General features: G+C 53.5%; 1 protein-coding gene across 1 annotated transcript; it reads left to right on the forward strand.

Moving 5' to 3' along the window:
- The first annotated feature begins 8,125 nt into the window (after positions 1-8,125).
- Positions 8,126-19,681, forward strand: GDPD2 (glycerophosphodiester phosphodiesterase domain containing 2). The gene is made up of 16 exons (XM_070951784.1): positions 8,126-8,229; positions 9,995-10,178; positions 10,506-10,609; positions 10,723-10,816; positions 12,203-12,262; positions 12,509-12,607; positions 13,632-13,725; positions 14,090-14,235; positions 15,241-15,323; positions 15,983-16,133; positions 17,004-17,219; positions 17,333-17,484; positions 17,935-18,082; positions 18,228-18,310; positions 18,904-18,932; positions 19,278-19,681. The coding sequence occupies exons 2-16, from the start codon at positions 10,077-10,079 to the stop codon at positions 19,328-19,330; spliced, it is 1,614 nt and encodes a 537-aa protein (XP_070807885.1). The 5' UTR covers positions 8,126-8,229; positions 9,995-10,076; the 3' UTR covers positions 19,331-19,681.
- The last annotated feature ends 1,715 nt before the right edge of the window (positions 19,682-21,396 follow it).

Below are 21,396 nucleotides of genomic sequence, written 5' to 3' on the forward strand. Positions count from 1 at the left end.
ATGTTAGCACGGAAACAGAGACCCCGCAGTTCCTAACACAAACATTAATGGTATCGTGGGGCCCTTCGCAAGACTTCACCTGAAGGTTTCTGGTAGGAGTTTTGGAGACATCAATAGTGCCCGACTCCCTTCAGAGAGTGCTCCTCCTCCTCCTCCTCCTCCTCCTCCTCCTCCTCCTCCTCCTCCTCCTCCTCCTCCTCCTCTTCTTCTTCTTCTTCTTCTTCTTCTTCTTCTTCTTCTTCTTCTTCTTCTTCTTCTTCTTCTTTCTTCTTCTTTCTTCTTCTTTTCTCCCTCTCTCTCTCTCTCTCTCTCTCTCTCTCTCTCTCTCTCTCTCTTCCTTTTGGCCTCCAGCATTTGGGAGAAAGTTGCAGGCTGATCCAATAAGGAGCAGAAGAATCTGCCTTAGGTCAAACAGCCATTACCCACCTGATGATGACACTGGCTGACTTACCTGGCCTGCGTCTGGTAGAGAGTAGGGAGGATGACAGAAAGAGGGAAGGCAACAAACAGATAAACATGGCTTAAGCCTTTAGGAAGAGAAATGTTTTGGAATGTGCTTAGGGCAGGTACCTCCCCAATTCACAAGAAAATAGAAGAGGCAGATGGGAAAGCACATTCAAAGTAGTTGTAGTTCTATGCAGTGCCTGTTTCTTGGTCTGGTCTACCTTCTATGGCTGACTTATTTTTTTATGATATTGGCTGAAGTTGATGGGAACTGAGTTTTTAAAAAACCCTAAAGGACATCAGATTGAGACTACCTTTGATCTACTATGTCCATTTAAGAGTCTTTTCAGTGCTGGGAAGCTCAGTTCCTGACCTTTGCTCCTTGCCTGACTTCCTGGGGGGAAAGTGGGGGGGGGGGCTTGCTGAGTGAGAAGAAGGCAAGTCCACCAGTCCTGCTTCTCCAGGGGAACCAGAAGAAAAGAGAGACTGCGGTTTTCTTCTGCTCTCTGTGGCAGAATAATAGAGTTAGGAGAGACCTTGGAGGTCTTCTAGTCCAGCCCCTGCTCAAGCAGGAAACCTTATACCATTCCATAAAAATGGCTGTCCAGTCTCTTCTTAAAAACCTCCAGTGTTGGAGCACCCACGACTTCTGGAGCAGGGGTGGCTTTCAAAATTTTTTACTACCGGTTCTGTGGGCGTGGCTTGGTGGGCATGGCAGGGGAAGGATACTGTAAAATCTCCATTCCCTCCCCAATCCAGGGGAAGGCTACTGCAAAATCCCCATTTCCTCTGGATCAGCTGGGACTCAGGAGGCAGAGAATAGATGGGGGCGGGGCCAGTCAGAATTTCCACTACCAGTTCTCCAGAACTGGTCAGAACCTGCTGCAACCCACCTCTCTTCTGGAGGCAAGTTGTTCCACTGGTTGATTTTTCTCAAGGTCAGGAAATTTCTCCTTAGTTCTACGTTGCTTCTCTTTGATTAGTTTCCATCGGTTGCTTTTCTTGTCCTGCCTTCAGGTGCTTCCCCCCACCCCCACCCCCTTCTTCATACCTTCTGCACATAAAGGATCCACATGCCGCCCCCCTTGGATCCCCCGTGCTTCCTTTGTTCCCAAGAGGTGATTAGATCACCTCCACAGAAGAGTGACACTCCGACTGTGCTCTTGCCCAACTCTGCCAGGCTCCGATAACAGAGGAAGGAGCAATCAAGAGGAAACACACAGGGTGGCTTCTGACTTTTAGAAGAAAGGCGAGAAAGAAAGGCCGGTTCCAGAAAGCACCTTCCTCCTCAGGGCTGTGCAGTGAACTCATAAGCATCTCTTTGCATGAAACCATTTTCCTCGAGCACCGGCCTTTGTGAAGCTAACCTGGAAGGAGATTTTAATTGTCTGGACATTGACAAGAGCACCAGAAGGCACCCAGCACACAGCGAGTCATTGATGCTCCTTTTCACATCTCTCTTTAAAGTACGGAAATGCCCAGCAATCTGCAGACCTTGGAAGGAGAATTACACTTTGCTAGAAGGCTGGCCATTATCCTCACGTCTCCTGCTGCTGCTGCTGCTGTGGCTTTTAGACATGAGACGCACTTAATCTTGGGGCCATTTTGTCTCCTCCTCCTCCTCCTCCTCCTGCATGAAGAACATTTAGGCCTCATTTCCTTCCTGAGCCCTGGGGCAGGCAGAGGCCACCTATGCCACTGGCAGAAACAAGGGGGGGGCAGGGATTTTTGCTACCACCCGCCTCCATCGCTACTGGATCGGGCGATCCGGTCCAAACCAAGAGCATTTCGCCCCTGAGCATGGCCTTCTCTAATTCGAAGAGACACTTGTTTGGCAGACTGAGGCAAAGAGGCAGTCCTGGAACCAGTGAAATCTGGGGGCTGGGCAGGGGACGGAATGTATCTGCCCTCAGTGTGGAAGGGATGGCCACTCTCGAATTGGCCTTTTTAGTCACACTAGATGCTGTTTTAGGACCTCTTTCCAGAGCACGATACCAGAGTCTCTTGAGACTGAAGGATGCCAATGAATGATCATCTGCAACACAATAGAACCCCTCTAGCAACAGAAACTCACCACATGGCAAGACTCAAGCAAGCTTGAGAGACCACCTACAAAGTTGGCTGAGACCCCTAGACCACCTGGCAGTTTGACAACCAATCAGGATACCTTTCTTATTCAGGAACAAGAAACTCAGAGCTGGGGCCCAACAGGGGGCATAAAACCAAGGCCCTCCCAGCATCTGGGGCTTCTTTGTTTTCTGCTCAGGAACTCAAGCCATGTGATTCCTATCCACCATTAAACCATCTTTCCAAGCAGTCTCCATGTTTCCAGTGTCTTTTTCCCCACTTGGAACTGAACCCAGATGGACATTTCTTCCAACTTGACCTCCGAGAAGGATCCCAGCACCATAGCAGACGGGCGTCCACTCCCTTTCTACTCTGAAGGACTCTGGTCTGAAGATTCCTCAGGAGGAGCTCGGTTAATAGGCCAGATGAAGGGCCTCCTCCGGCCAGAGAGGTCATTCACTTCTCTCCCTACTAATGATGGGTTCACCTGGGATTCAGAGTTGCGCCAAAGTCTTGTTCCTGCCGAATGAATATTCTCCCCTTCTATCAGCTCTGCCTGGATGGTTCTCCTGCCCTTCTTTGCTGCTTATGAACCTGTGGAGGAAGCAAGCTCTTCCCCAAAGCCTTGAGAGCCCCGTGGGGCACAGCTTATGTCCTCTCTGGCCTTCAAAGGCATGAAAAACAGCCCTTGTCTTAACAGCATCCTCCTCTCTCCAGCTGCTCCAGAAATATCCCCGCCAGGATCAGGGTTTTATGATACCACGGATGGCACCCAGAGGGTCAATATTACCCTCCAAGTCCTGCACCAATAAATAGATAAAATGTTTATTACAGTCGCGGGCCAACCTACAAGGGAGCCATTCTACGGCCGCCATAATTCACCATAAAATTGACAGTAAAAGGTATTACGATCTGGAGACTTTAGAATCTGGCAGAAGTGCTTCTCTTCATGAGCCCCAGAGGAGAAGCTGCAATGCAACTGGGAGGCCATCCCTGGAGGTCCTTAGAGCCGTCCTGAATACAGAGGAATAAGCCCTACTCAGGGGTTTCTCCGGCCCCTGACTGCTCAGCCCCAGCAGTCCGTGGAGTTATAGGTTACACACGGATTTTCTCTCTAACGAACTGCAGCTGCTTGAAGTTGAAAGGCATCCACTCCTGTTGCTCTCAGGGGTGTCCGTGGGGTGATCAGAAAAAGGATTGGGGGGTTCTAAACTAGTGGTCACCAACTGGTGGTCTGTGGACCATTGGTGGTCTACGAGAAAATTTTGGTGGTCCACAGAAAAATTATTTGCATTTTTTATATTGCACTAAATCAGGGGTCCTCAAACTACGGCCCCTGGGCTGGATACCTGCAATGAACGATTGTTTTGCTGCAGAGAATCTCCCCCTTCGGGGTCTTTTTGTGCAGGTTGGAGAGGGGCAGAAATTCCGACTTGGGGTCTGTTTCAGCCTCCTGGTGCAGGGCTTTGGCGGAAGGCTGGAGGGAAGCACCGTTGGTGGCAAAGAGCCGGAGGGCCTCGTTCCAGGGGAACAGCATCATGGCCTGTACCTGGCTGACTATCTCAGCCTGCTGAGCCTCCAGGTGCCCGTACCTGGCCTTGCACTCCCACAGGTCTTCCCTCTGCTTGGAAAGCCTATGCTCCTAGTCCTCAGTGAGGTGCTTCTGCTGAGCCTCCTTCTCGGCCAGATCTAATTTGAACTGAGCTGTTTTGCCAACTCTTTCTCCTGGTGGATGCTTAGCTCCAATAACAGGGCCTGGTGGCTCAGCAGACTGATAGCATTGTGATTAACACCAGCTGTCTGCAATTACTGTAAGTTCGAATCTCACCAGGCTCAAGGTTGACTCAGCCTTCCATCCTTTCTAAGGTAGGTAAATTGAGGACCCGGTTTGTGGGGGCAATAAGCTGACTTTGTATAAATATACAAAAGGATGAAGGCTATTGCTTAACGCACTGTAAGCCGCCCTGAGTCTCTGGAGAAGAGCGGCATATAAATCAAAGCAAAAAAAAGAACTGCTTCCTGTTGGGGCCCTAAGGAGCCTGGGTGGGGAGGCGAGGAGTGGCTGGGAGGGGAGGGGCGAGTAGAGGCCGGTGACCATGCCCACCGAGTCACATGACCACCTAGCCACGCCCACCCAGCTGGTCATCAGGCAGATCATATTAGTGGTCCGCGGGATTTAAAATTATGAATTTAGTGGTCCCTGAGCTCCGAAAGGTTGGTGACCCCTGGTCTAAACCATGCAATAGAAGTCCCACCTTTGCTGACCTGGCACCCCCTTCCCAGCAGACGCCCCTGCAGCTGCCACTGGGGAAACTAGGTGGATTTCCCAGAAAAGAAAGAGGTGCACCTCGAGATACTGTCCTGGAGAAAGGTCCTCTCATCGTGTAGGGGGGAGGGAGCACAAGCAGGACCCTCCCTTGGGCACGATTTCCGTCTCTGCCAACACTTGCAGTGGTGACTCACAAGGCGGAGGGCATCAGCCTGGATCCAGTCCAGCACTGTAGGCAGCCTGCCAGAAGCTCTCCTGAAGCTGCCACCTGCTCTTCCAGCAGGAGCTGTGAGCCCGGGAGAAACTGCAGACCACCTCTGAAGGGGGGGGGGAGGAATGACCCCTTGCAGAAGCAAAGAAGGAATTTCTCAGGAACTGCTAATCCCACCAACCGGAAGTTGCTCTGTCTCATTTTTCATTTCATTTATTACATTTTTATACCGCCCCTCTCCCGAAGGACTCGGGGCAGTGAACAGCCAGGATTAAAAAACAGACAATATAAACATTAAAATACTTTAAAACATAATTAAATCTACATTGGCTTCCCCCAATTTAAAACCCCTTACCCATAAAATTAACCAATTAAAAATTTTAAGCCAGCCCTGCTTGCTGAAATAAAAAAGTCTTCAGAGCCCAGCGAAAGGTACAGAGGTCCGGGATTAGTCGTATCTCTGGGGGTAGTTCATTCCAGAGGGCGGGTGCCCCCACAGAGAAGGCTCTTCCCCTGGGGGTCACCAGCCGACATTGCCTGACCGACGGCACCCTGAGGAGAATCTCTCAGGGTCTCAGAGGGGCCCCGTTGGGTCCTTCCCTCCCACTCGACCCTCCTCCAGGAGGACCAGGAAGGTTGCAATTCAGTCCCTGATCTCGGTCCTCCACAAGGAGGACCAAAGAGTTTCCATTCCGCCTCAATCATCCAGTTCCTCCAGGGCCGTCACTTTCTCCACCACCTTTCCAAGCCGAAGAAAGTGGGAGCCTGGTCTGGGACTAAGATCACACAAAGTCTTCCTGAGTTGGGAGCCACCAGGGACCCCTCCAGATGCACTGGAAGCCCCCCCCCCCCAGCCGACGGCATCCTTCAACCGCCTTCCACCTCCCCAACTGCCCCTTGTGGGACGGAGATCCAACTGAGAAGGGGCACAGCCAACCCTGCAGGGGGCACAGAGACCCCGTCAGCACCTGGAAGCAGGCAAGGCAACGAGTGGGCTGCAGCCGCTTCCTCTCAACCAAGCTTCAGATCATTGGGGTTCTGGAAGAAGCTCCTAGGTTTTTAAGTCCTTGTTAGAGATTAAGGGTTCTTTGGTGCCCCCTGCTGGTCTATGGACGCAAAGCTGTCATTCCTTATTTGCCAAAAAAAAAACAACCCCAAAACAACAACCAGAACAGGTGAAGGTATTAAATATACCTTGGCCTGAACCCAAGAAAAATGTTTAATCATCTTGTGGGATAAAGATTAACACATTTTCCACTTCACGCTTCATGTCTCCTCATGGAAAAGCTGCAGAAATGGAAATGACACCCCATAAAAGGCAAAGGGGAAAATGGTGTTGACGGTGGATTGTTCTCCAAAGTTGCTATTTGGCTTCTGAACGTTTCGTTTCCAGATTAGGTAACATTACCAGTGGAATGTCAGAAACGGTGGGCTCCTCTATTGGAGCTGCACTTCTTTATCAGGGAGGGTGGAGGGTGCCTGCTTCACAAACTCAACTCAACTGATTCTCCAGGCTGGTCTTAAAGGGAGAAGTTCCTTTTCAAGGAAGAGATGAAAGGGGAGTGGGTGACTCCACTGGGATTGGCCTGTCCCACTCCTGCCGGCAAAGAAGGCATGGTGGGGTCCAGGAAGAGGGTCTTCTCTGCTGCTGCTGCTGCCCTCTGGAACATCTCCTCCCCACCAAGTGAGGTCCAAGGTGTGTCTCTGCCATTTGGTTTGGGGCCCCAATGGGGGAGCAGCACAATGGAGGCTGATTGATTGAGTAAATAAGAGATGATACCCCCTCCCACTTCGCTCTGGCTTATTTAGGGGCGTTTATGGAAGGGGTTGGGGTCACACAATGTGCTACGGCCACCTGATCTCCACCTGTGCTCAGCCAACTTAGTGGAGCGGGAAACTCCAGCCCCATGGCCTCCTCCCACACACACACACACACACACACACACACACACACACACCCTTGTGCGGTGGCCTTCCATCGTGCAAGATGCAATGGGGAACCACCTTGGATGTTTCCAAGCAGAAAGTTGGTGTATGACCCGTTCAAGTAGCCAAGCCTGTTTCTCCACCCTACCTGTTGGCCTGAAGCCGCCCAATGCAGGGTTAGGAGAGGCCAAGCAAAAGGGAAGCCTTTCTAGCAAGCAGTCGTCTTCTGCCTGAGTGGCCCCAGAGAAACGGGGCTTGACCCCCAAGGGAACAACTAGTCCAGAGGAAACACACTGAGGTGGCTTGGCCACCCAGAGACCGAAAGAGAGCGAAGGGAGAAGAGTGAATGGATCAAGAGGAAAAGGAGATGGGTGCCCTTACTCACACAGACCCAAGATGTAGCGAATGGGCTGATCTAAACAGGTTTAATCATACTTTGGTACTTTTCAACTTCTTTAGTTTACTTTTCCATGTGGAGTAAAATTGCACAGCTCCAAAAGAGAAGAGTGTGACATGGGACAAGTAATATCCGGCTGTGGGATGTACTCCGTGGGACCCCCGAATGGAGCAGGAGCTGCCCACCAATCCCCACAGGGGGCCTGAAGCGCTGCCACTTAGCTTTCCCTGCATGACAGGCAGAAGCTGGTAGACAAAATAGCTTTATTGTGATCCTTACCCCAGCCTTGCAAGTACAAGGTCGCTTAAGTGCCAGAAGACTGAGCTCCAACTGGGGGAAACGAACAGAGAGAGAGGGAGTCGAGGCGGCACCCACGCGGGATGCCAAGCCAGAAGCCCCGCAGGTGAGAGTAGAGGAGGAAGAGGAGGAGGAGGAGGAGGGAGCCGGCGGCAGCAACAGCAGCCAGGAAAAGCGCAGCGCGGAAAGAGAAGCCGAGCGCCCGCTCCCTCCCTCCCTCCCTCCCTCCACGAGGACTGGAGCCTTGGCCGAGGTGAGTGACCTGGAAGGCGTCGGCTGAGCGAAAGGCGCGCCAAAGGGAGGGCGCGGAGGGCTTGCGGGAAGGGGGCAGGAGCGGGAAGGGGGGTGAGCTTCACTTGGGAGCCTTTGGGGAGCCGCGAGGCTCCCCTTCCGCTGGAAAAGTTCCGCTCCGCGGCTTCTGTCTTCGGGAGGGCAGCGGCGCGGCTCCTCCCTCGGTCTCTCCCGGAGAAACTCGGGAGTCCGCTCACGTTCCCAAAGTCGCGATTACGCCCCGAAGAGCGTTTATCCCGGACCGGGACCAGGGAGGGAAGAGCAGCCGCCCCTGCCGCCCCAGAGGCGACTCTGGCCGGATCCTACCTGGTTCCTCTCCGCAGGAAGGTAAAGTTGGAAAGTTCGGGAAAAGTTTTTCCAAAGGCCCAAGAAAGTAGCCCGACTGACTGGCGCATCTTCAGAGGAGAGAGCTTTGTTCGCCCCCTGCGCCAGGGTTCTTGCCGCGAAGGCGGCTGGGCTCCGGCCAAGGTTCTATAAAGTCTGGGGGGGGAGCCAGGGCGGTCTGACACCCCCCATTAAAAAAAAATCCCGGCATTGCAGGACGATCGTTCGGCACGGAGGCGGCGGCTGATTTCGAGTTGCGGAGCCAAATTCTCTTTCCCCAGCCCCCCCCCAGCCCCCATTTCGCTGTCCTTGTGCACCAAGGCCTGACGCCTGGGTGGTCACCATGACAACCCTTCCCCAGGCCTAAAGGCCCGGGCAAGGCGGGAGGCCCCCTGCAAAGGCTTTTGTGATGCAGTCCTCGAAGGGGCCCTTCCGTGGGAAGAATGCTGCTGCTGCTGTGCCCCCCCCCCTTCTGACCCACTTCTTGGCACATGCAACACCTGCAGGGTATGAGGGGTTCCCAGAGGGGTCTGCAATCCGGGAGTGAGAGGGACGGGGGGGGGGGGCTCCCTCACTGCTGAGCTAGGCTGCTCTCCCACCCCTCCTGAACCAGCTGCAGCAAAGAACCCTGACACCCACCCACCCCCGTTGCCAGTTGCCCTCCTAACATGCCCATCTGCCTCTGCAAGAGGAGGGGGCAGACGCCTGCCGGTGGGGCTGCTTTAGCTGTGGGCAGCTGAGGAGGACTGGGCTGCTTTGAGATGGTGGCCGTTAGGGGTGAGTGGGGAAAGGCCCAGGGGCAGGCTGGGGGTGGGGGTGCAGGATTGGTATTCGTGCCTCTGACTTGAAGGCTTCAGTGCAGGGGCCTCCAAAGTTGGCAACTTAAAGACTTGTGGACTTTAATTCCCAGAATTCCCCAGCCAGCATGTCTTGGGGAGGGGCAATGGCTGCCTAGGGAATTCTGGGAAAGTCCACAAGTCTTTAAATTGCCGCATTTGGAGGTTCCTGCCTTCAGTCCTCTGCAACTTGGGCATCCATTGTAGTTTCCACACTGCTGTAAAGCAGACTGAGAGAGACCTGGTCTAGTCTTAGCAGCTCCATCCAGCTTGCCTGTGGAGCGGTTTTACTAGTTTTAATCTCTGGGTTGGAAAAAGAATCCATGTTGCTAACTTGCCTCGAGAGTTCATCTGAGGAAAACCCCAATATTAATAATTTGGTTTGTGATAGGAGATGTAGGGAATTAAAGCAACCATGTTTAGGGCACAGCAGGAAGGCCCCTCCCTGCCCCCCCCCTCTCCTCCAGGGGCAGGGCGAGGGTGATTCCGGGCGCTTCCTTTGCGGGCACAGAAGAGGCTGGGCTCCCTCGCCAAAGGCTGCCCCCAAGCCGGATTTTCAGCAGGAGTTTTTTCCCTTCCACTTCCCCTTTTTCCCACCTGGGAGAAGATGGCGGGTTAAACAGCTTTCCAAAGTGCCTCCGTGCATAGAGGGCTTGCCCCAACCTGCAGCCTTGGGGTGGGGTGGCCGGGCAGGGCTCACCTGGCCAGGTTGCACAGGTTTCCGTGCCTGGTTGGGATCGGCTGCTCTTGGAATCTGCAGATGAGTCAGGGGATCCTGTTGAACTCGCCTCCCGCAGCTCACCAGACGGTCCCTGCAGTTGTGGGTGGATGGGAAAGAGGAAGGGGGCAGGAAGGGGGGGGGATTCTGATGAATGAGCAAGGACGAAGGTCTGTGGAGTCTCCTTCCTTCTCCTCCTGCCGGTCTCCCCCAGGACGCCTGCCTGCCGGGCCCACCAAGCTCTGCCTGCTTTGCCTTGGAGGGCGGGGCTGCCCCTCCCCAAGACGTGACTGGCCATGGCGAAGGAGAAAGGGGGCTGCCAGCGCTTCTGCACCACCTGCCTGCTGGGCCTGTTCGGCTGCCACTGGACTCACAAGAAGGGCCTGAAGACAAGCAAGGTGTGTGCGCTTACAGGGAGGTTTGGAAAAACCTCCCCACTCTACGGAGTCCTTGGAGGAATGGCGGAAGGCCCACGCCATGCCCCTGTCCCCTGTGGGGATGGGCTGCAGACCCCTCCTGCCTTTTAGGGTCCCCCAAATAAGCTGGGCCTTGATTAACCACTTGAACTGCATGGGAAGCACTGAAGGGCTGCAGATGCCTCCCTCTTGCCAAGGGGTGGGAGGGGAGCTGACTGGGAGGATTCGGCTCTCCCACCTGAACCTGCTTGGGTGGAGGGTCCCAGGCTGGCAGTGTCAGCTGAGCCGCCTCCTCTGCTCCATCCTCAGTGTGACTACGTCTGGTTCTTCCTGCTCTTCTGCATCGGCCTCCTTGCTCTGACCTGGCTCTACGTAGCCCTGGTCACCCTCAACGATTTCCACAACTTCAACGAGTGAGTAGAAGGCACACACACCCCGTCTCTACACACACACACACACACTGTGCCCCTTTCTGACCTTTGGATAAGTTTTATCTGCCCTCCCTTCCCCCCCACCCCCCGCACAGGTTCGTCTTCCAGAAGACAGAATGGTGGCTGGACTGGTCAGTGGTGATGCTCTCCGTGACAGCTACCCTGGTCACCTACTCCTCTCTGCTGCTGGTAGGACCCCCCCCTTCATCTTTCCTCCCCCTCCCCTCCTGGCCAACTTGCAGTGATTAGGGGGTGAAGTTCCCCTGATTCTGGGGGTTTCTGTATCGCCCCACCCCACCCCATTGCTGATGGTTTTGGGAGGATTTCAGGATACCTCTATGCCCATGATGGTGAACCTGTGGCACGCGGAGCCATATGCGTACACCAGCCAGCTGGTTTTCAGGCCTTTTGGGCCCACCAGAAATCGGGAAAAGGGCCATTTCTGGCCTCCAGGAGGGTGGGGAAGGCCATTTTTGCCCTCCCCAGGTTCCTAGAAAGCCTCTGGAGCCTGGGGAGGGCAAAAACAGGCCTACCGGGCCCACCAGGCCATCACGTGCCAAAAGCAGGGGGAGCGCGGGGGGGTCGCGTGGATGCACAGGGAGTGGGGCACATTGAATTATGGGGGTGGGCATGTGCACACTCAACCCCTCGCGCTCCCCCCCCCCACTTTTGGCAGGCGGTGGCAAGAAGGTCAGCCATCACTGCTCTGTGCTATAAACTAAATTCTGAGTCAATTTGGACTCAGTCATTCATGGGGAGGGAGAGGGGGGAGGAGTGTCACAGCAGCATCTAACAGAATAATCTCGGCCATATCGAGAGGCCGATATTATACTGGCACAAGGGAGCACCGATTCACCCTGAAGAATGGGCAACCACGTTTCTCCAGTTCAAATTGGACAGACTTAGGTGGGCAAACCACACACACACACACACACACACACACACACACACACACACACACCCAGAAGACAGAAGAGGGGAGAGGTTAGCATTTGGGCATCTCAGGCTTGGAGAGTTACAGTAAATAGGCAGACAAGAAAAGGGATGCTCACTTTGCAAATCATGTCTAGACGTTTCCTTTTCTTGGCGTGTGGTAATCTTCACCCACCTTGACTGGTCTACCTGGGATTAAGGGAACTGGGTTGTCCGACACATCCAGAAGGGTGAGATTTGCATAAACTCTGCCTCATTGCAGGGTCTTTCCAAGCGAGGTCATCCCATCCTGTCCTCCTAAAGCAGGGGTGAAATCCAGCAGGTTCTGGAGAACCAGTAGTGGAAATTTTGAGTAGTTTGCAGAACCGGCAAATACCACCTCTGGCTGGCCCCAGAGTGGGGAGGGAATGGAGATTTTGAAGGATCCTTCCCCCAGGAGTGGGGTGGGAATGGAGATTTTGCAGTATCCTTCCCCGCCACGCCCACCAGACCACACCCACCAAGTCATGCCATGCCCACCAAGCCACGCCCACAGAACCTGTGGTAAAAAAAATTGGATTTCATCACTGTCCTAAAGGTTTTCTTGCCCCGAGCAGCTATATGGAGTGAGGACATTCAGATTTTCCTTCCTTTTCATCCCAGATTTTGGCACTCTGCCTACAGCTGTGCCATCAGCCCCTGAAGCTGCATTGGCTGCACAAGGTAAGGCTTGCTTGCTTGCCTCCTTTCCTTTCGTTGGGCAGAAGCCATAAGGTTTTCTGCGTTGGTCTCTCCGTGATCCCCGTTGGGTGGGAGGCTTCTGAGGCCTCCCTGGGATGCCCTCTGCTTGATCGTTCCCTTGCCAACACCCACCAGCGGATGTGTTGCCCACAGAGGACCTCCTTTCCTTCCTGGAGAGGGGTTCTTCGGGTGACTTCCTGGACCTTGAAGGTGCCCTGTTTCTTCCAGGGCTTTCTGATCCTGACTCTGCTGATAGCAGTGGCTGCTTTTGTGGGGCTGCAAATTCAGTGGTCGGAGCAATGGGAGAGTGCCCACATTGCTCTACAGGTAAGGGCCCTAAGAGAAGCCCAGGGCTGCCCTTCCCTGCTTTAAGCCAAGGCACCTGCAGAGTTGTCTGTCCAGCTGTTCTTGTTCTCTGTTCCCCCTCTGTTAGGGGACTGGAGGCTCAAACGTATGGGGAACGGTTGCAGGAATTGGGTATGACTAGTTTAATGAAAAGAAGGACTAGGGGAGACATGATAACAGTCTTCCAATATTTGAGGGGTTGCCACAAAGAAGAGGGAGTCAATCTATTCTCCAAAGCACCAGAAGGCTGGACAAGAAACAATGGGTGGAAACTAATCAAGGAGAGAAGCAACCTGAAGTGTCTTTATTAACCAGTGGAATAACTTGCCTCCAGAAATTGAAGGTTTCAAAAAGAGATTAGACAGCCATTTGTCTGAAATGGCCCAGAGTCTCCTGCTTCAGCAGGGGGTTGGACTAGAAGACCTCCAAGGTCCCTTCCAACTACGATTCTGTTCTTGTCCCACCTGCTGGCTGAGCTGCAGCAGGTGACTTAGCATCTCGTACGTGGAGAGATGCCCAGTTGGGGCCCCAGAGAATGGAGGCTGGGCAGCCATCAGATGGGCATATCTGAGGTCTGGATGAGCACCCTTTTGGGCTAATGGTCAGACCTTTGGCTCCATGAAATTGGCAGGCTGGGGGCACTGAGCGATAGACAACTGTGTGCCGTTTAGCATGGGAGACTCTCCAAGACAGGTATGCCTTGCCATAGGATCATAAATCCTTGTGTGAGGACCAAAAGGGCCAGGAAGTGGGACGTGGCAGCTTCTGGTTGATGGAGAGCAGCAGGAGAGAGAATTTCAGAAGGATTCCGTTTGCCAAATCCAAGGGATGTTGTGGCTTTTCCTTCAGGGAGTGGGGGTGGAGCCCCCTCCTGACCCAGCTGCCCTTCTCCCTAATCCTGGGAGGCTTCAGAGCTTCTGAACTGTGGCCTCTCTGGGCCAGCCTTCCCTCGGTGCCAACTGCGGCTCCCTTGGAAAGGCCAACGCCTTGTATTGTGTCCTGCCAGGCGACCGGCCCCTTCCTGCACATTGGAGCCGTGGTGGGCCTGACGATGCTTGCCTGGCCAGTAGCAACCTGCTTCTACCGCATCTCCCGTGCAGGTACTGAGGGTGGGGGATGGGGGATTGTTCCTTGGGGCTCAGCCCTTGGGCGCCTCTTCCAAGATGAACCCTAACACACAGGCACAGCTTCTTCCTGAGCTGTTAAAAGGATGCCTGGAAGTTGGGGGTCTCGGATGTTGGGGGTCCCCAAGTCTGTGATGGAGTTTTTTCCTTAAACTGTTGGGACAGCCTTGAAGGAGAAAAAACATTGTGGGCTGGCAGATTTCAGCCGGATGCTAGGAAAACCTTCCTGAGCGCAAGAGCGGAATGCAGACAGCTGATGTGGGGATCCAGTAGCCGACTTCAAGGGGACCAGGGGACCCCACTGACTGCTTTGGGCCCTCTTCCATTTGTTTTGCCGCAGCACTCCGTGGGGTTCTCCTGGTCTTGTATCTGGGCGCAATGCTGGCTTTATACCTGGCCCCCCTGGGCATCGACTCGCCCTGCTTCCTGGAGCACAGCCAGCTTCCCCCCAAACCAGCTCTGTTTGGGCACCGTGGGGCTCCCATGGTAAGTCCCTGGCCCTCCGTCCCACACTGGCCCTGGAATGAGGCCAGCCAGGCTCCCAGGAGGGCGACCCTGCAGAAGACCTTCCAGAAGCTGGAATAATCTGAGTGCTTCTCCTGATCTTGGTCACTGAGAATTGTACAATGCAACAGTGGAGCAGCTGCTGGAAGATGCTCACCTTCCTGGATGAGTGTCTGTAATTTGGGGAAAAGGGGAACTGTCTTCAGCTATCTTCCCCAGCTGTTCCAGATCAGTGGTAACACTGGTTCTTTTCACGCACGTGCTTTGCACGCAATCACAAGCATGTTAGGTTTCTGGCCAGCTGAGGTGCGGCAATCCATTCTGCTGCACCCATCAGCTGGGCTAAAAAGCAAGGAATAAAGATAGGAATAAAGCGGCGGCAGGCAGGAGGGCCCAGCTCCCAGTGGAAGAGAACTGGTTCAGTGACGTCACATCGTCATCACTACTGGCTCGGCCGAACCGGGCCGAACCAGAAGCAACCCTCCACTGTTCCAGATGTGTCAGAGCTCACTGTCTATGAGCCCAATGTCTGTACTGGGGGGGTGGGGCTGGGGGGAGTTGAAGCCCAACATATCTGGAGTGCCCCAGGTTGGAGAAGCTCTCTGGGGGTCTTCCTCCTGAACGCAGCAGGCCTGTTTCAAGACAGATGTGTCCTTGAAACTGCAGCAGCTTTTCCAGGCTGACTTTCTAGCCTTGCTGGGATTTTTCTGCCTTTTCCTCTTGGATTAAAATGGTATGGGGTCTCCTGCTTGTGCAAGGTCCCTTCCAACTCGGTAAGACATTGGGAAGATGTCCCAGCTCCACCTCTTTTTCCTAAGGACCCTCCGACCTGTCAGAATTGCTCCATCTGCAAGATGATGTGTGGAGCCCCCTCCTGGAGAGCTGGGCAGTGGGCTCCACAGGCTCTGGCTAGGGGTCTCAAGAGGGGGGGTATCCCAAACCCACCCACCCACCCACCCGCTTCACCTTCATTCCCCCTCTCCCCAGCTGGCACCAGAGAACACCATGATGTCCTTCCAGAAGGCCATCAATTGTGGCCTCAGCGTCTTAGAAACCGATGTCCGGGTGAGGTAAGGGACAGGCTGAACAGCTGTGGCCCTGTTGGAAGATTTTGGCAGGGTGGGAATCAGGGGTGAAATTAAAAAAAAAATCCCTTACCAGTTCTTCGGGCGTGGCTTGGGGGAGGTCATGTGACTGGGTGAGCATGGCCAACTCGACATCACTCACATCGAGGGGCTCCTCACCGGCCCCTCCCCTCCCAGCCACTCCTTCTTGCAAATGGCAGGAGAATGGGGAGGGGAACATTCCTGCCTACCATCCTTCCCTCAGTCTGTGCTGAGATTGAGGAATGGATGACAGGCAGAAAAATCCCCTTCCCCATTTTCCTGCCTTTCACAAAAGCCGCTCCCCCACCCCCCTCCCCGTCCCGGAGACTACCTTAAAAGGGACAGGCCGCAGCGGCTCTGTTCTGAATGGTGGGAGAAAAGTTAGCATTCTCTCTGCTGCATTTAACATTGAATTCTGTGGAATATCAAGCTGCCAGAAGAGGGTGTGGGTGGGGCCAAGGAGGGGTAATTACTACTAGTTCGGCAAACTGATGCCCATAATCCCTAGCGGTTCGCCCGAACCAGTAGGATTTCACCCCTGGTGGGAATCCAAATGCTGCCTCATCCCCCAGACAGGAAAGAAAGGTCCAGGATCCAGGTATTTCCTTCTTTTCTCAATCCAGTGCTGATGGGATCCCTTTCCTCATGCATGATAAGACCCTTTTACGGACCACAAATGTCCAGGAGGTCTTCCCCACCCAAGCCCACGCCAAGGCCACCGCCTTCAACTGGACGCAGCTGCAGCAGCTGGATGCTGGCAGCTGGTTTTTGCAGGTGAGAGCAGGGTGGGGCCCCTTGATCCAAACAAGGTTTGATTAGGATTGGTTGGGCTGAACATCTGGCTCACTCGTCTAGATTTGGTTGATTTGGGGGGGGTGAACCACCTTGGATTCTCTGGAGAATCCCTATCAGGGAACATCTGGGTCAGAAGGCGGATGGAACAGGACCTGGGTCCTCATTTTTACAAGGGGAGTTTTCGGCACCTGCACAAAAGCAAGTAGCCACCCAGGAAGGACTTGGTGGCTGAGGTCCTTACCAGGGGTGAAATCCACATTTTTTTACTACCGGTTCTGTGGGCATGGCTTGGTGGGCGTGGTGTGGTGTGGCTTGGTAGGCGTGGCAGGAGATACTGCAAAATCTCCATTCCCTCCCAACTCTGGGGCCAGCCAGAGGTAGTATTTGCCAGTTCCCCAAACTATTCAAAATTTCCGCTACCGGTTCTCCGAACTGCTCAAAATTTCCGCTACCAGTTCTCCAGAACCTGTCAGAACCTGCTGCATTTCACCCCTGGTCCTTACTCATGACAAGAACCTTCCATGCTCTTCTTAACTCTTGGCCTCCAGGAGTTTCTTTTTCCACTAATAGTCATCTCATTTTTCTTGCTACTCCGCACCTAATAATTGGGGAGGGGGAGATCTCCCCTCTGGCAAAACCACAGGTCTTTTCTATCAGAAATCACATCTTAGGGGTGTTAGGACTAATGGAAGGGCAGATTTAAACCCCTTCACTGATGGGACAACCTCCTATGCACTCCAAGAAGCTGGATTTGCATGGAGAGTCCAGTAGCCCATTGAATCCCAGTGCGTGATTTAACCTGGGTTGCCGTACAGCCGCTGGGCTCACCGCCTCCCTTTCCTTTGCCAGAAGCATCCCTTCCCCACAGCCTGGAGCCTTTCAGAGGAAGAGACGGCCCAGGCCAGGAGGCAGCGCATTCCGTCTCTGAAGGAGCTGCTGGCGGAGGCCAAGAGGCAGCAGATGTCTGTCATGTTTGATCTGATGCCACTGGAAGACCCCCACTACGAGCGCCTGGTCAACATCACAGTGGAGACCATCCTCAAATCTGGCATTGACCAAGAGCTGGTGAGTTTTCCCTGTGGCGAGAAAGGCAAGTCTGTGGTCCTAGAACTGGAGATTCTCCTGGCCCTACAAATGGTGAGTAGGCCCTGCTACATCCTCTCTCTTCCCCAACCCAGATCCTCTGGCTGCCTAATAAGTTTCGGAAGGATGTGAGACAGTGGGCACCCGGGTTCCAGCACATCTACGGCCCTGAAAGTTTGGACAACAAGACCAGAAGGCTACCACGAGTCAACCTAGCTTACCAAAAACTGAGCAGCAGAGAAATCAGGTTAGAGCTGGGGAGGGGAGCTCTTTCTTGGTGGGCACATCCTGGCCAGATCTGAGGAGGGGGGGGGGCTTTATACAACTCTGTCTTTCAATCCCAGCTCAGCTTTTATGAAGGCAGATAGTTGGGAAATGTGTCGGGTATAGAAAGCAAAGATCTCTGAAGCCCCCCACCCCAATTGACAAATGGGAAGGGGAGGGCTCAAGCAGAGCAGGGGGCTCAACATAACTTCCGTCCACCCCACCCTCAATAACCAGTTAGCAAACGCTGCAGAGCAACTGGCAAAAGACTGTGTCATCTTCAGGTCCTTGTTGCACGGGGAGGCTTCGGACTCCCAAAGGCTGGGATGTAGCTGCAGCCTTCCTCAAGCCCTTCCATGCAAATCGTGCTATTATGGGTTGGTTCTGACCCCCACTTTATTGGCAAACTCCCCCCCCCCCCCCACTTCTGCAGGGAATACCACCGTAACAATATCTCGGTCAACCTGTTTGTGATAAATGCTCCGTGGCTCTTCTCCGTCCTGTGGTGTGCTGGGACTACTTCGGTCACCACCAATGCCTGCCAGGTGCTACAGAAGATGCAGCACCCCCTCTGGCTACTGGTAAGACCACTGGGGGCAAGGGGGGGCTACTGCTCCGTCTGCTGCAGCCCACTCTGACTCCCTGGGAGAAAGGGCTTAGCCAGGCAGCTGTCCACCCCTGCTTCCATCGAGCAGCCCACCCTGACATGCCGTTTCTTTCTCCCAGCCTCGTGCCACCTATCAAATGATCTGGATTGTGACAGATTGTGTGTCCTTCCTGCTGGTTCTCTCGGCTTTCTTGATGCTGAAGTGAGTACCAAGCGAACAGAGATGAGGAACCTGAGTCAGATAATAGGGCTTTTTCCAGCTTGCAAGCTCTGTAGTTGTGTCTTCTCAAGTAAGGCGTGTGGCTGCTACCATCACCTTTATGGAGGTTTGCCAATGCGCCTAGAGCTTAAGTCTACAGTTGGTGTTAGGTCTACAGTTGGAGACCCAGCCTTTCTACTAGAAGGTAGACAAGAAGCACCTACCGAAATCTTGCTCGGGGACAGTGTGCCCCGTCCTCACCCTGGGCAGTTTAAGATGTGTGAACTTCAACTCCCAGAATTCCCAGAGTTGGAAGTTCTAGGTTCAGGGTTCAATTCCCAGAGTTGAAGACTGTACATCTTAAAGTTGCCACAGTTGAGAAAACCTGGGCTCTGTAGGATTTGAGTTTCTCGGATGGGTCTTTTCGTTTTGAAAGAAGTGTTGTGGTGCCCTTGGGTGGAGCTCCGCATGACCTGGTCCAGCTGTGTCACAAGCATCAGAAAGGCCCCGGTTGCTCTCCAGCTGCCCTTCCAGGTGCCGACAGGTTCACTGGACATCAATCATTCTGACATGATTATTTTTCTCCTCCTTTACAGAAGGTGGTCTCGGAAAAAGGACTCGAGAGGTAAAGCGGGTACTTTGGGAAAACGGGGTATTTCTACTCTGCTGTAGAAACAAAATGCCACTTTGGCACACAGCAGCTGCCCTGGCGACCAAGGAAGAGGGTACAGACAAGGGGAAAGGCTCTCACAGGCATTTGGGGGGAATTAAAGAGCTTTGTGGAGGGCTGCATATTCCTTGGCATCCTCCATTCTCGTCTCCGTGAGCAGCTTCAAGCGAGGCTCGCTGTTCCTTGAAGGAACGTGGCTTCAGCTGTACATCCCCACCTCTGCTGAGCCTCGAAAAAAAGACGCAACGGAGTCCAGCAAAAGCCAGCCAGCCCCTCACAGGCATCTCCTCCCGCCTGCAGGTTCCAGCTCCGATGTGCTCCTGACGAAGATCCACAGCCTCTTGTCTGAGTGAGGCAGGAGCGTCCAGAAGCTCCGGGCTTTGCCCTCCCCCCCCCCCCTTGCTACTCTTGGCAGGACTCTCCTCTTTCAAATGCTTCTCTGGGAACAGCCTGTCCTGGGTGTTTGCTGGCAGCGGCTGCTGGGATCTGTTTCAGGGGCCTGTATTGCACAGCCTTCAAAGGAGCAGCTTGGAAGCTGCGTTTCTTCTTGGAGAGCTGAACCCGGAGCCTTCCCAGATCCTGGAACTACTGCTAGAGCCTCAAGACAGAATTAGGCAGCTACCGACTCTCCTGCGGGACCATTTTTCTTCTTGATGGGGGGCTGGGGGGGATCTTGGAAGTGCCCAATAAAGCTGTTTGTACAGGCTGGGAAACCCGGAGCTGCTGTGAACACTTATTCCTCTCCCAGGGGGCCCAAGTAAAGCGGGGGTGGGTGGGGGGGACACCTTTTCAATGCACAGCTGCCTCGGGTGTCCTACCTCTAGCAGCTTCCTGCCCAGCCTGTGTTCTGGCAGCCTAGCTGGGTTCAAAGGCTCCAGGGTGGAGAAAGCATGCTAACCTCACACGAGCCAGGGGGTCTGGGCACCAATGGCTGCGCTCCTTCCCATGTGGGAGTGTGTCGGATTGCAGGTTCAGCGTTCAACAGCAGAGCGTGCAAAACCACAACACCCAGCAGGCAAGTGGCCCAGGCTGCCCCAAGTTGGTTCTTTTAGGAACAAAATGCTACTTTCTGTGTATGTGTTAATAATTCACTTTTTAAAAAAAAAAAAAAAAACCCAGCTCTTTTTCTTCAAGTGGTGATGACGTAACAGGAAGTGAATTTATATTGATTTTAAAATGGACGGGGGTCAAAAGCTTTACAGAAAATGCTGGGGGAAAACTCTAGTTGGGTGAGGTCCCTCGGGACAGGTGATCTCCTTATTCCGAGAAAGGCGGCTCCTTGTTTAAGAAATATTTAGCAGCACGGCGTTCGAATGGAATCAGCCAATCTATTAACTCATGAGTCAGACGGAGAAAGTTCATCCAGGTAATTCAGACTTAATTAGAAAAATTAAGGAACTGAAAATGAAGAGGAAGAGCAATCGGAAGCAGACCTCTTATAGCGATAAAATGTACACACACACACACACACCAGTGTAAACTAGTTTATATGGAACCCTGAAAACAGCAAAATCCATCTTGGCACAGTGCCTCCTGCCCCAAGAACTTCCTCCGGGACTGATGCAGCTGAGAGCTCCTAGCACGCACCAAGAACTTTGCCAGAACAAGGCAGGAAAGCAGCGTCAGGTTGCACACTTTGACACAATGGCCAAGGTTATACCTCCCCTGAGCTGTGAACCCCCAACGTTCAGCTCACCCTGGGCCCCCTCCCAATAGGAATAAAACCCACTGCATGAGGCTGGGCAGCTCTCCATTGTCCTGAATGATGCCCAGGAACCCACAAACCACCAAGGAAACATGGAGCTGCTGCCATGATGGCCAGTAACTCCTAGGGCAGTGCTAGCCCCTGCTCCTCTGTCCAAGGGCTGTTTACCGTATTTTTCGGAGTATAAGATGCACCTTTTCCCCCAAAAGTGAAAATCTGGGTGCGTCTTATACTCCGAATGTAGCCCCACCCAGCTTCTCAAACGGAGGTTTCAGAGGCTGGAAAAAGCATCAGAAACGAAGCTTCAGAAAAAAAGCCTCCAAATGGAGCTTCAGAGGCTTTTTTTTTCTGAAGCTCTGTTTCGGAGGCTTTCAGAGGCAGGAAAAAGTTTTTTCTGAAACAGAGTTTCAAAAGTTTCAGAGGCAAAAAAAAAAAAAGCAAGGCACAGAGCTCACAACCAAGGAACCTGTTGCTAAAATTCACCTCTGGGAACAGCTGATTGGGGGTATTCCGGGAGGCCGATCCACCTGCCAATCAGCTTTCTTATTTTCCTTCCCCAAAACTATGGTACGTCTTATACTCCGGTGCATTTTATATGCCGAAAAATACGGTAATCTTTCCTGCACTGCAACCCTTGACCAGCAGGGGACACTGTCTCCGATTCCTCAGGAAAATCAGCCTGTCCAGAAGAGAAATGTTGGGGAATCCCCATCA

The sequence above is a fragment of the Pituophis catenifer genome, unplaced genomic scaffold, assembly GCF_029215685.1.
Source record: "Pituophis catenifer annectens isolate HBS135680 unplaced genomic scaffold, rPitCat1.0.hap2 SCAF_11, whole genome shotgun sequence".
Classification (NCBI taxonomy): domain Eukaryota; kingdom Metazoa; phylum Chordata; class Lepidosauria; order Squamata; family Colubridae; genus Pituophis; species Pituophis catenifer.

Coding starts and splice junctions, on each gene's coding strand:
- GDPD2 (XM_070951784.1), top strand. CDS start 10,077: ATGGCGAAGGAGAAAGGGGGCTGCCAGCGCTTCTGCACCACCTGCCTG. Junction 17,220..17,332: donor CTGGCATTGACCAAGAGCTG/GTGAGTTTTCCC, acceptor TCCCCAACCCAG/ATCCTCTGGCTGCCTAATAA. Junction 18,083..18,227: donor AGCACCCCCTCTGGCTACTG/GTAAGACCACTG, acceptor TCTTTCTCCCAG/CCTCGTGCCACCTATCAAAT.